At 37.7% G+C, this 13,436-nt stretch overlaps 1 protein-coding gene across 2 annotated transcripts in view; it reads left to right on the top strand.

Annotated features, from left to right (window-relative positions):
* The window catches only part of thbs4b (thrombospondin 4b), a 50,657-nt gene that overhangs the window by 31,555 nt on the left and 5,666 nt on the right, over window positions 1-13,436 (top strand). For both annotated transcript variants that reach the window (XM_057819887.1, XM_057819888.1), the window contains 6 exons: window positions 5,273-5,391; window positions 6,921-6,973; window positions 8,498-8,691; window positions 10,139-10,317; window positions 10,462-10,510; window positions 10,735-10,931. In XM_057819887.1, coding sequence (XP_057675870.1) covers window positions 5,273-5,391; window positions 6,921-6,973; window positions 8,498-8,691; window positions 10,139-10,317; window positions 10,462-10,510; window positions 10,735-10,931 — 791 coding nt within the window. The remainder of the gene's footprint in view (window positions 1-5,272; window positions 5,392-6,920; window positions 6,974-8,497; window positions 8,692-10,138; window positions 10,318-10,461; window positions 10,511-10,734; window positions 10,932-13,436) is intronic.

The raw sequence follows: 13,436 nt of genomic DNA, 5'->3' as shown, positions 1-13,436 counted from the left end.
AAGAAACTAAAATACATTTTTGAGGCGTATTCAGTAATCAGTGATTAAATTACTTTTCCAAGTAATCTGTGACAACACTGGTGTTGTATAGTATAAGTATAGTATAAAACATTTATTTATTTATTTATTTATTTTGGCAATGCCATTGTATTTCTGGATTATTTTGTTACTTTTTAGCCCTTAAAAAATAATATATATATTAGGGCTGTCAAAATGATCGTGTTAACGGGCGGTAATTAATTTTTTTAATTAATCAAGTTAAGATATTTGACGCATTTAACGCACATGCCCCGCTCAAACAGATTAAAATGACAGCACAGTGTAATGTCCACTTGTTACTTGTGTTTTTTGGTGTTTTGTCGCCCTCTGCTGGTGCTAGGGTGCAACTGATTTTATGGGTTTCAGCACCACATGAGCATTGTGTAATTATTGACATCAACAATGGCAAGCTACTAGTTTATTTTTTGATTGAAAATTTTACAAATTTTATTAAAACGAAAACATTAAGAGGGGTTTTAATATAAAATTTCTATAACTTGTACTAATATTTATTTTTTTAAGAACTACAAGTCTTCCTATTCATGGATCGCTTTAACGGAATGTTAATAATGTTAATGCCATCTTGTTGATTTATTGTTATGATAAAATAATACAGTACTTACAGTGCTGCTCAAAAGTTTGTGAACCCCCTCAACATTTTGGAATTTTCTATTATTTCAACCTGATTTCCTAATCAATCAATTCAGTAGTTTTTTTTTTGTTTTTTTAACAGTTGTGTTGTCGAGACTAAATTAAAAAGAGTTTTCATCAACTGATGTAGGTGCAAAATTGAACTGTTTGGTCACAACCAAAACCGCCATGTCTGGCGAAAAGTCAACACTGCATACCACCAAAAGAACCTTCTCCCAACAGTGAAGCATGGAGGTGGGAATGTCAAGATCTGGGCTTGCTTTTCATCCTCAGGACCTGGACAACTCCACATAGTCCAGGGAATCATGAATTCTGAGGAATATTGTCAAATCCTAGAACATAACCTGACGCCATCTGTTTTGAAGTTAAAGCTTGGCAGAAGGTGGATCATGCAACATGATAATGATCCAAAGCATTCCAGCAATACAACCAAGGAATGGCTGAAAAAGAAGAAGATTCGTGTTTTGGACTGGCCCAGTCAAAGTCCTGACCTAAATCCCATTGAAATGCTGTGGCGGGACCTGAAGCGAGCAGTTCATGCCAGACGCCCATCAAACCTCTCTCAACTGACTGCGTTCTGCAAGGAAGAATGGGCAAAAATCCCCCAAAGTAGATGTGAGAGGCTGATTAGTCACTACAGAAACCGTTTGGTTGAGGTAATCTCTGCAAAAGGAGGCGCAATATCCTATTAACTGAAGGGGTTCACATACTTTTGCACACATGATATCTGAGTTTTTCTTAAATCAACCACTTTTGTTAAATAAAGAATGACAATATAACTATTTCTTTTCTTTCAGTCCATTATTTGGAATGTCAGTATTGTGGATTTGGGTATAACTTAACATTTAATAAGGTTATTTTAGTTTTTTTTACAAAAAATCTGACCATCGCTGTGGGGTTCACAAACTTTCGAGCAGCACTGTATGTACCGTATGTTGAATGTATATATCCGTCTTGTGTCTTATCTTTCCATTCCAACAATAATTTACAGAAAATATGGCATATTTTATAGATGGTTTGAATTGCGATTAATTATGATTAATTTTTAAGCTGTAATTAACTCGATTAAAATTTTTAATCGTTTGACAGCCCTAATATATATAGTTTAAAAATAAAACCCTAATCTTTTTTAACTGATTCTAAACCTCTGAAAAATGGCCCGAGCAGCCCGATTTCCGATCACGTGATCAGATTGGGAACATCCCTAGAGAATTTTTTTTCCCTTTTTGTTTTTCTATTTAAAAAGGTTGAGTATTTTTTAAATATGAAATTGTAAATTAAGAAAATAATTTTTGCTATGGTGGCTGAGTGGTTCGCACGTCTGCCTCACAGTTCTAAGATCAAGGGTTCAATCCCGGGCTTTGGCCTTCCTGTGTGGAGTTTGCATGTTCTCCCCGTGCCTGCATGGGTTTTCTCCGGGTACTCTGGTTTCCTCCCACATCCCAAAAACGTGCACGGTAGGCTGATTGAACACTCTAAATTGACCGTAGGTATGAGTGTGTGCGTGAATGGTTGTATGTCTCGTATGTCTCTGTATGATTGGCTGGCAACCAGTTCAGGGTGTACCCTGCCTACTGCCCATAGTTAGCTGGGATAGGCTCCAGCACCTCCGTGACTCTCGTGAGGAAAAGCGGCATGGAAAATGAATGTATGAATGAATATTTGCTATTCAGAGTCACAAAGATAGTATTTGGACAATTTTAATGTCAACAATGTGTATAATGGCCCTCTGAGGGAAACCATGACTAAAATATGGCCTGCTGACAAGGATGAGTATGACACCTGTGTTTGTTTGTTTTCTGCTCACCAGTCTCCATATGTAGGTATGCACTTTTTGGATGAAACAACATATTAATTGATTGCAATATTATTTTACGGTCCCCCAAGCTACAGCTTGCGGACCCCGCGGGAGCCAATCTTTCCAGTTGGAGAGCCACAAATACGCAAATGCTAGACGAATAACGTCATAGCCGACAATGACGTTCAAGTTGCATAAGGAGCATTGGGCTATTTATAGCTTTTACGTGACATTAGGACAATTTTGGCCCGTCTGCCTCATCTGACCCTTAAAATGGACGGGATGATTACGTCTTGGAAGTCCCTTGGCACCGGACACACGTTACCTCCATTGCTTTGCTTTAACCTTTATGGTGCTGCTGAAGAAGCCTGGATTCAAGAATTCACTTTTAAAGTGAATGAGAAAGAAATTACTTAAACTACAGTACAACAGTGCAATCTAGTGGTCAAAGAATAAGTAGCATCCTTCTTCCTAACAAATGAGATACTGTTAAAAAAAAAAAAAAAAATCTCATTGAGTTACTCACCATATAAATACAAATTATACTTCTATTTCATGTAAAATACAAACTTAAAAATAACATTTAAGTAGTGCATACAATAAAAGACAAAATAACAATATTTGAACTGTAAAAATGAAGGAAAAAGCATGAGTCATGATGGTTTAACTAAGTGATCTTTGTAATAATTTTATCTAATGAAACACTGCTTGTCTTAATAGAAAGTGCACATTATTTAATGTAAATTACAAAGAAAATACCTAAAACAATATATATTTTTTTAATTTGTCAAATTAAGAATATGCAAAACTGCATCAAAAGAGGGAAACAATAAGACATCCCAACAAAAATAAATTACAAATAAATATATATTTATACTAGTATATACACTGCCGACCAAAAGTATTGGCACCCCTGCAATTCTGTAAGATAATGCTCAATTTCTCCCAGAAAATGATTGCAATTACAAATGCTTTGGTAGTAATAGCTTCATTTATTTTGCTTGCAATGAAAAAAACACTAGAGAATGAAAAAAAATTTGGGGGGGAATCATTATCATTTTACACAAAACTCCAAAAATGGGTCGGACAAAAGTATTGGCACCCTCAGCCTAATACTTGGTAGCACAACCTTTAGACCAAATAACTGCGAACAACCGCTTCCGGTATCCATCATTGAGTTTCTTATAATGCTCTGCTGGAATTTTAGACCACATTTCTTTGGTCAACGGCTCCAGGTCTCTGAGATTTGAAGGGTGCCTTCTCCAAACTGCCATTTTTAGATCTCTCCACAGGTTTTCTATGGGATTCAGGTCTGAACTCATTGCTGGCCAATTTAGAAGTCTCCAGTGCTTTCTGTCTAACCATTTTCTAGTACTTTTTGAAGTTTGTTTTGAGTCATTGTCCTGCTGGAAGACCCATGACCTCTGAGGGAGACCCAGCTTTCTCAAACTGGGGCCTACATTATGCTATAAAATTTGTTGATAGTCTTCAGACTTCATAATGCCATGCACATGGTCAAGCAGTCCAGTGCCAGAGATAGCAAAGCAAAACATCAGGGAACCTCTGCCATGTTTTATTTTGGGGAGCGTGTTCTTTTCTTTAAAGGCCTCGTTTTTTTCCTGTAAACTTTATGTTGATGCCTCTTTCCAAAAAGCTCTACTTTTGTCAGAACCGACCAGAGAACATTCTTCCAAAACGTTTTTGGCTTTCTCAGGTAAACTTTGGCAAACTCCAGCCTGGCTTTTTTATGTCTCTGGGTTAGAAATGGGGTCTTCCTTGGTATCCTACAATAGAGTCCCTTTTCATTCAGATGCCGACGGATAGTACGGGTTGACACTGTTGTACCCTCGGACTGCAGGACAGCTTTAACTTTTTGGGATGTTAGTGGAGGTTCTTTATGTACCACCCGCACAATCTTTTGTTGAAATCTCTCGTCAATTTTTCTTTTCCGTCCACATCTAGGGAGGTTAGCCACAGTGCCATGGCCTTTACACTTATTGATGACACTGTGCACGGTAGACACACGAGCATTCAGGTCTTTGGAGATGGACTTGTAGCTTTGAGATTGCCTATGCTTCCTCACAATTTTGCTTCTCAAGTCTTCTGACAGTTGTTTGGTCTTCTTTCTTTTCTTAATGCTCAATGCGTTACACACAAGGACACAGGACAGAGGCTGAGTCAACTTTAATCCATTTTAACTGGCTGCAAGTTTGATTTAGTTATTGCCATCATCTGTTATGTACCACAGGTAAGTAACAGGTGCTGTTAATTATACAATTTAGAGAAGCATCACATGAATTTTCAAAGGGTGCCAATACTTTTGTCCGGCGCATTTTTGGAGTTTTGTGTAAAATGATAATGATTTTTTTTTTTAAATCCATTCTCTTTTGTGTTTTTTCATTGCAAGCAAAATAAATTAAGATATCACTACCAAAGCATTTTTAATTGCAACATTTTCTGGGAGAAATCGAGCATTGTCTTACAGAATTGCAGAGGTGCCAATGCTTTTGGCCAGCAGTGTACATGTATGAATTCTCATTCATATCATTTTTTTTTCAGCTAAATTATTTGTATATTCCAGAAAATACATAGATTTATTTAGATTAAATTTTTCTTTTGACAAATATTTTCTAACTCAAAGACAATGCACAAAATTATGAAATTTTGAAGAAATAAATAAAATGTAAAAAAAAAAAAAAAAAAAAAAAAAAAAAAAACATTTTTTAGCACAATAGATTGAATACAAATTATGATTAGTTGATTATTTGACTGTGTCACAATCAGGCCTGAAGAACTTCCTGGACAACTGCCAGCGCATCCAGAATCGAGACCAGGCGGACCGTGATGGTGACGGCGTAGGAGATGCATGTGACAGCTGCCCTGACATTCCAAACCCCAACCAAGTCAGTCACTAAAGGGTCCACTCAGTTTTTTTTATTTATTTAGTTTTTTTAATGGAGGAAATAACAGACAAGCAAAAAGGAAATGGCTTCCTGCTCTGTATTAACTACAAAAATCTGTAGTATGTAACAATAAAAACTGATATTTTAATGGGAAAATTTGTTCAGGAAAATACTTTTTTTAAAAAAACACCACTGAAAAGTATGTAGGGAAGACTGGGGTAATGTGAGACGCCCCTGTATCTAATCGAGGGAGCAGATTTGTGATCATGCAGCCATCATGTTTTCAATCCCCTACCAATTCACCATTTCCGTAAAGAAGAGATCCTTATCCTACTGTGGTAAAGATAATTTCTACAACAAAATATATTTTTGTATGTAAAAGTACATTTTCTTTCCGTCAACTTAATCAGCTGTTGTGCCAAAGCAAATTAATTTAGCTTGAAAATATTGTATCACACATGTTGATGAACTGACAACATATAAAACCATGTGATAATGCTAGTTTAAGATTAGTCTGTGTTGGTAATAGAGGTTGTTTTTCCACAAAATTGCGGCGATGGGGTAAAGTAAGATGTCTCACTTCACTCTTTAATGTCAGCAGTGACACCACAACATCACTTCTGGATTTAGAACTACTGAAATTTCTCTGATTAAGCATTTGCACCATTTATGGTATCAGAAAGGCCAAACCCTGTGCTGCAGCGTGCCACTGCAGAAGATCTGGGTGGCCCACCCATGCAAATGATCCACTTGCAGAGGTACTACTCGCTTCAGACAATTCAGTAACTGATATTAATCCATCCACACATGGTCCACCTGGATAAGCCTCGTCAGCTGACTCAGATGTGCCACATGGTCCCAGTAAGATATTGCCTGGGAAAAGGCAAAGTTGCAAAGACCAACATGAAAAAGAAAAAAAAAACAAAAAGAAAATTGTAGTTAGCAGCTTTGAGGAGATTGATATTCTTCTCCCACTTCCCCGATGAACAGAGTTCTGAAGATGAAAGAAGTGATCCAGGAAACATAGATCTGCCCATGGTTAGTTTTGTCATATTATATGATGTCATATGTGTAATGTAGTTAATCCTGAGTTGCGTTCAGGAACTTCAAGTGTTTAAAAAAAGTGTTTAATCGACCAAACCCAAGGTTGCTGTTACTATTCTGACATTATTTCTTAATTGTTTTATTGTCTAGCTACCTGTTAGGATTCCGTATACCCCTCATTGGATGACCCTACCCCTTTAGTTTTCCTACTCTGTCTCAGTTTTTAAAACTGGTTAAATTTTATTACTATTCATCTATAGTACGTTCTGATAATTTCCATTGCTAGGAAACATCCTAAAAAGCTTGCTTGGAAGGGAGCAAATGTATTAAAAAAAAAAAAAAAGTCTCACATTGCCCCAGTCTCCTCTCCTGTAAATTTGTTTTTGCTGATAAATTTCCTAAATACATCACAGCTCTGTATTATTTGTCAATGCCATAATTCAAAACAGAGGTTATATTTGAATACCATGTTGTTCTACCTACAGTCTGATGTGGACAACGACCTTGTGGGCGACCCTTGTGACACTAACCAGGACAGGCAAGTTGAAGTACACCTCGGGAAGAGTTTGTAACATTCCGATTTTTTACAAGATTTCACTTTTCACAATAGAATTACTAAGTTTCACATGTTTATCTCCTCCACATAAGTACATCCTCTGAGTATCTGTTCTGAGCAATTCATAGCATTCCAAATTTTTCCATTTCTGATTCTCTATTTATCACTTAGCCAAATTCACCACATCTTGACATCATCATTTTTTTAAATGAATCGATACTTTATGTATTTACTTTTTATACCTCCTCCTTTCACATTTCCTAATTGATTCAGATTTATCAGCAATAGAGGGAGCCCACTAAGCAAGGGCCTAGGTTTGCAGGTTTAGATTATCTTCCCATATGTTGTAAGGATAGAATTGACTCTACCATTATTAAGTGAATTATTTTCATTATGTTCAGACTTACATTTACCCCTTCTAACTTGCTGAATGTACCAGTCACATTTTTGTTCCTTAAATGCACGTTTGATTGGCTGACGACTTCCTCGACCCCCCCACGCGCCACGCACGCATACTCACACAGCCCCGACAGACATACATCTCGACAACATGAACCCTCCTCCGCCCCCTTCAAAGAGGGATATTAGAAGTTTTTTTTGGACAGCAGCAGCCACTGTAAGTAATGTAAAAAGATGTCAATGTTGTGAAGGTGGGGAACACATTACTAATTTTGCTACTGAAAGTCCGACCTACATCAGAGTAAATACACAATAAAGTATGTTAATTTGCTAACCCGCAAAACTCGAGTAGGAAGCTGCTTAGAGATAAGTGTAAGGAATGAATTGACCCTACCATTATTCAGTGAATTATTTTCATTATGTTCAAACTTACATGTACTCCTTTTCACTTGCTGAATGTGCTGGTCCATTTTCCCCCCTCAAATGCACGTTTCATTGGCTGATGACTTGACCCAACCTGACACACACACGCTTGCTCACACTCACAAAGCCCCGATAGAAATACATGTTGACAACATGCCACCCCCTTCAAAGAGAATGGATATTAGATTTTTTTTTTTTTTTTTCGGCCAGCAGCAGCCACTGTATGTAATTTTTAAAAGACACCAGTGTTGTGGAAGTGGGAAACACACCACTAATTTTGCTCCTCAAAGTCCAACTTACATCAGAGTAAGCATAACAATAAACTGTAAACTTATTGACCTGCAAAACTCGAGTAGGAAGCTGCTTAGAGAGAAGTGTCCTTCTGTATGTGTTTTCTACTGTTAACGTTAATTAAACTGTGAGAAATGTAGTGAACTCTGCTGGAAACTATAGAACTAGAAAAAACGTGCGCGAAAAGCTGTTTGGAGACAGAGGGGTGCAGCATAATAACCTCATATATAGCTCACACAACACAACATACACACAGCTGTTAATAGGTAACTATATGCATTTTTTAAATGTTTTTTTGGGGGGGGGGGGGTGCCATAAGCTACCTACGCTAGCGTTGTGATCGACTGGTCGACCCCTACTCTTGGAAACTAAAAGGTATTTTCTTCCATATAGTGACGGCGACGGCCACCAGGACACTAAGGACAACTGCCCCTTCGTGATCAACAGCTCGCAACTGGACACCGACAAAGATGGCGTGGGCGATGAGTGCGATGATGACGACGACAATGACGGCATTCCAGACGTCATTCCACCCGGCCCGGACAACTGCAGGCTGGTTCCCAACCCCGAGCAGACCGACGACAACAGTATGTAGTGACACGATCAAACAATCCTCGCTTTGCCTCATCTGCACCAGCAATTTGGGCACCAAACTTGACACTCAAAAACCCACCGCGAACATTAGCCTGGCTTGCAAACTTTTATCTGGTGACATTAAGAGAAATTTTAGGCTTTGGCAAGAGGTCTTTTATTTGGACCCACTTATGACTCACACTGAGTGTCAAGATTCAAATTCTAAAGAGTAGAAAACGAGAGTGTCAGGCTTGTTTGAAAAGAGCAAAAAAATCATGCAAAATGTCAGGGTAAAATTACATAATATGGCTTAATGTAGTCAGAATAAATGAATAATAAAACAAAATGCAAGAAGGAAAGATACTCCTTGCAGGGAAAATATGAAAAATAATAAATTAAGCATTATTTAAAAAATAAAAGATGATAAAGTATAAGAAATTACAGTAAATTAGAGAGAAAATAATTACCCTATGTAAAAATAATTTAAAAAAAAAATAACTTTCAAAAAAGATTCTTTTGAATTAAGAATAGCTATCGTAAAGTACTTTATTAAAAAAATTCATATTAACTACTTCTTTAAAATTTACTCTAGGTAGAAAAGAAGGAAACATTATTATTACTCAAATTACACTTTCTTAAAAATTCAATGAGAACTTCAAGTGAGAAATAACGTAATTTCTAAGTAAAAAAAAAAAAATCACTAAAAATATGCCCAATATAATAAACAAATGTAGAAGTAATAATGATGTAATCAGGATGAATGGATAAATAAATGATAATAATAGTTTTTCATGAAATACCAAAATAAAATTTTCATATCATGTAAAAAAAACTTGAAATGTAAAGTGGGAGTGGATAAAAGAATACATCTAATGAAGTAAGTAGGAAAATATGCATTGTATCATGTAATATTCAAAATGTAAGAAAATGTTCAAATTCAGGGTAAAAAAAAAACATAATTTGAGAGGAAAAAATAGCTTTTTTTTTTTCAATTTTGTCTATCAAAGAATATCTTACTAGTGATAGGTAGGTTTGGAAAAAATAAAAATGATAAATAAATACATAGGTACATTGCCATAATTGGGCAAAGAAAAGCATTCAAACTTTCAAAAGAAAAAAAGCAAAAAATCCCAATTTGAAGAAAAGAGGAACGATAGACAAGGAGCTGAAATTCAAGACTAAAAGACAATTCAAAGCAAATTGATGAGCTGTCAATGGCAATTATAGCTTGCTTGTGTGCGCACGCACACACATACACACACAGCAGTAATTGCATTCTTCCCCCTCGTCCAATATTCCATCCCGTTGGGACAGATTCTAGAAAGGAAGCAGGAGCTAATTAATGAGCGCAAAAACTACAGGGCAGTGATGATGCATCACTGTCCCTAAATATGAGACAAAGACTTGAAAAGGTGAAAAATTCAATAATAATAAACGTCATTGGACGTCTTTACTGTTCAGACGACGGCGTGGGCGACATATGTGAGTCAGACTTCGACCAGGACAAAATTGTCGACACCATCGACAACTGCCCTGAAAACGCAGAAGTGACACTGACCGACTTCAGGGCTTTCCAGACAGTGGTGCTGGATCCTGAGGGCGACGCTCAGATTGACCCCAACTGGGTGGTTCTCAACCAGGTAGGAATTCTTTGAACTCATTCGCTGCCATTGACAGCAATAGATGCCAAATTCATGGCATTGTTCTGAACAACATCAAAACAAAACAATAACCTGTTTGGTGTATCGTAAAATTTAATTGAGAGGTCTTTGTTTCTCCCTCAGGGAATGGAAATTGTTCAGACCATGAACAGTGATCCGGGTCTGGCTGTAGGTAAGACACCTTTTCCCAAAGTTTATTGTAAGTGATTTAAAAACAACAACAAAAGCCCAAAGGAATGACTTGTGGGCCATACTAACACAAAATTTAGATGGGGCCACAAAAGACCACCCTGAGGCCTTTAATTGGTCCCATGTCTTAAGTTTGAGACCGCTGCAGCATTATGGCTTTCAAGCTAGAAAAATACGAAAATGACTCCTCGCTACTGCTAACTTTAGGTTACACGGCCTTCAGCGGCGTTGACTTTGAGGGAACATTCCACGTCAACACGGTGACGGACGATGACTACGCTGGCTTCATCTTTGGCTACCAGGATTCGTCGTCCTTCTACGTGGTCATGTGGAAGCAGACGGAGCAGACGTACTGGCAGGCCACACCATTCCGGGCTGTGGCCGAGCCCGGCATTCAACTCAAGGTTAACGCTTTTATCACTCATTTATTGCCATTGCTGGGGAGAAATATGTAGTCTATTCTAACCATGAGGGCATTCGTTAACAGATCACTGTGTAGAAAGAGGTTTACCTCTGTGTTTTAAAATAAAATACACTGCAGCCCAAAAGTAGTGGCACCCTTGCAATTCTGTCAGATAATGCTCAAATTCTCCCAGAAAATGATTGTGATTACAAATGCTTTGGTTGTAATATCTTGATTTATTTTGCTTGCAATGAAAAAAACACAAAAGAGAATGAAAAAAAAAAAAAAAATCATTATCACATTAAATAAAACTCAAAAAATGGGCCGGACAAAAGTATTGGCATCCTCAGCCTAATACCGTATTGGCACGAATATAAGACGGTGTTTTTTGCATTGAAATAAGACTAAAAAAGTGGGGGTCGTCTTATATTCACGGTCTAGACATTATACCCATTCACGACGCTAGATGGCGCCAGATATCATTGAAGCGATGTTCTGTCATGACAGATCTCAGCTACTCTCAAGTTTAACCAGTTTATTCAGATTTGTTACAAGACTACAGTTACAGTTAGACTTCACTTTGATGGTTTATGCAGTTATTGCAATTTTGTTGTTTTATCACAATAGATTGGTTTATTTACATTTCAAAAACCAAAAGCCATTCATTTACGAATGTGATTGCACTTTAGTTTACATATTTAAATGTTCAGATATTAAGATTTGAATGAGCAAAATAACATGCTTTTTGTTTCAGATGTACTGTTATTATTTTCTGTATAGAAATTAAGTTGGTGTTCAAAAAGTCTTTTTTCGAACTTGAGTTTTGAAAAAGATAATATAATCAGGGCCGTCTTATATTCGGGCCAATAAGGTACTTGGTAGCACAACCTTTAGACAAAATAACTGCGAACAACCACTTCCAGTATCCATCAATGAGTTTCTTACAATGCTCTGATGGCACCATTCTTCTTTGGCCAACTGCTCCAGGTCTCTGAGACTTGAAAGGTACCTTCTCCAAACTGCCATTTTCAGATCTCCACAGGTGTTCTGTGGGATTCAGGTCTGGACTCATTGCTGGCCACTTTAGAAGTCTCTAGTGCTTTCTCTCAAACCATTTTCTAGTGCTTTTTGAAGTGTGTTTTTGGTCATTGTCCTCCTATGCTGCAACATTTGTTGGTAGTCTTCAGACTTGATAATGTCATGCACACAGTCAAGCAGTCCAGTGCCAGAAGCAGCAAAGCAAACCCAAAACATCAGGGAACCTCCACCATGTTTAACTGTAGGGACCGTGTTCTTTTCTTTGAAGGCCTCGTTTTTTTCCCCCCCTATTAACTCTATGTTGATGCCGTTTCCCAGAAAGCTCTATTTTTGTCTCATCAGACCAGAGAACATTCTTCCAAAACGCTTTTGGCTTTCTCAGGTAAGTTTTTGCTAACTCCAGCCTGGCTTTTTTATTTCTCTGGGTCAGAAGTGGGGTCTTCCTGGGTATCCTTCCATAGAGTCCTTTTTCATTCAGACGCCGACGGATAGTACGAGTTCACACTGTTGTACCCTAGGACTGCAGGAAAGCTTGAACTTATTTGGACGTTAGTCAAGGTTCTTTATCCACCATTCACACAATCTTTCGTTGAAATCTCTCATCAATTTTTCTTTTCCGTTCACATCTAGGGAGGTTAGCCACAGTGCCATGGGCTTTACACTTACAGTGCCTTGCAAAAGTATTCGGCCCCCTTGAATCTTGCAACCTTTCGCCACATTTCAGGCTTCAAACATAAAGATATGAAATTGAATTTTTTTGTCAAGAATCAACAACAAGTGGGACACAATCGTGAAGTGGAACAACATTTATTGGATAATTTAAACTTTTTTAACAAATAAAAAACTGAAAAGTGGGGCGTGCAATATTATTCGGCCCCTTTACTTTCAGTGCAGCAAACTCACTCCAGAAGTTCAGTGAGGATCTCTGAATGATCCAATGTTGTCCTAAATGACCGATGATGATAAATAGAATCCAAATGTGTGTAATCAAGTCTCCGTATAAATGCACCTGCTCTGTGATAGTCTCAGGGTTCTGTTTAAAGTGCAGAGAGCGTTATGAAAACCAAGGAACACACCAGGCAGGTCCGAGATACTGTTGTGGAGAAGTTTAAAGCCGGATTTGGATACAAAAAGATTTCCCAAGCTTTAAACATCTCAAGGAGCACTGTGCAAGCCATCATATTGAAATGGAAGGAGCATCAGACTACTGCAAATCTACCAAGACCCGGCCGTCCTTCCAAACTTTCTTCTCAAACAAGGAGAAAACTGATCAGAGATGCAGCCAAGAGGCCCATGATCACTCTGGATGAACTGCAGAGATCTACAGCTGAGGTGGGAGAGTCTGTCCATAGGACAACAATCAGTCGTACACTGCACAAATCTGGCCTTTATGGAAGAGTGGCAAGAAGAAAGCCATTTCTCAAAGATATCCATAAAAAGTCTCGTTTAAAGTTTGCCACAAGCCACC

This window comes from Corythoichthys intestinalis, chromosome 17, assembly GCF_030265065.1.
Source record: "Corythoichthys intestinalis isolate RoL2023-P3 chromosome 17, ASM3026506v1, whole genome shotgun sequence".
Classification (NCBI taxonomy): domain Eukaryota; kingdom Metazoa; phylum Chordata; class Actinopteri; order Syngnathiformes; family Syngnathidae; genus Corythoichthys; species Corythoichthys intestinalis.
Note: the sequence above shows the minus strand (reverse complement) of the source record. Positions and strands in the feature narration are given on the sequence as shown.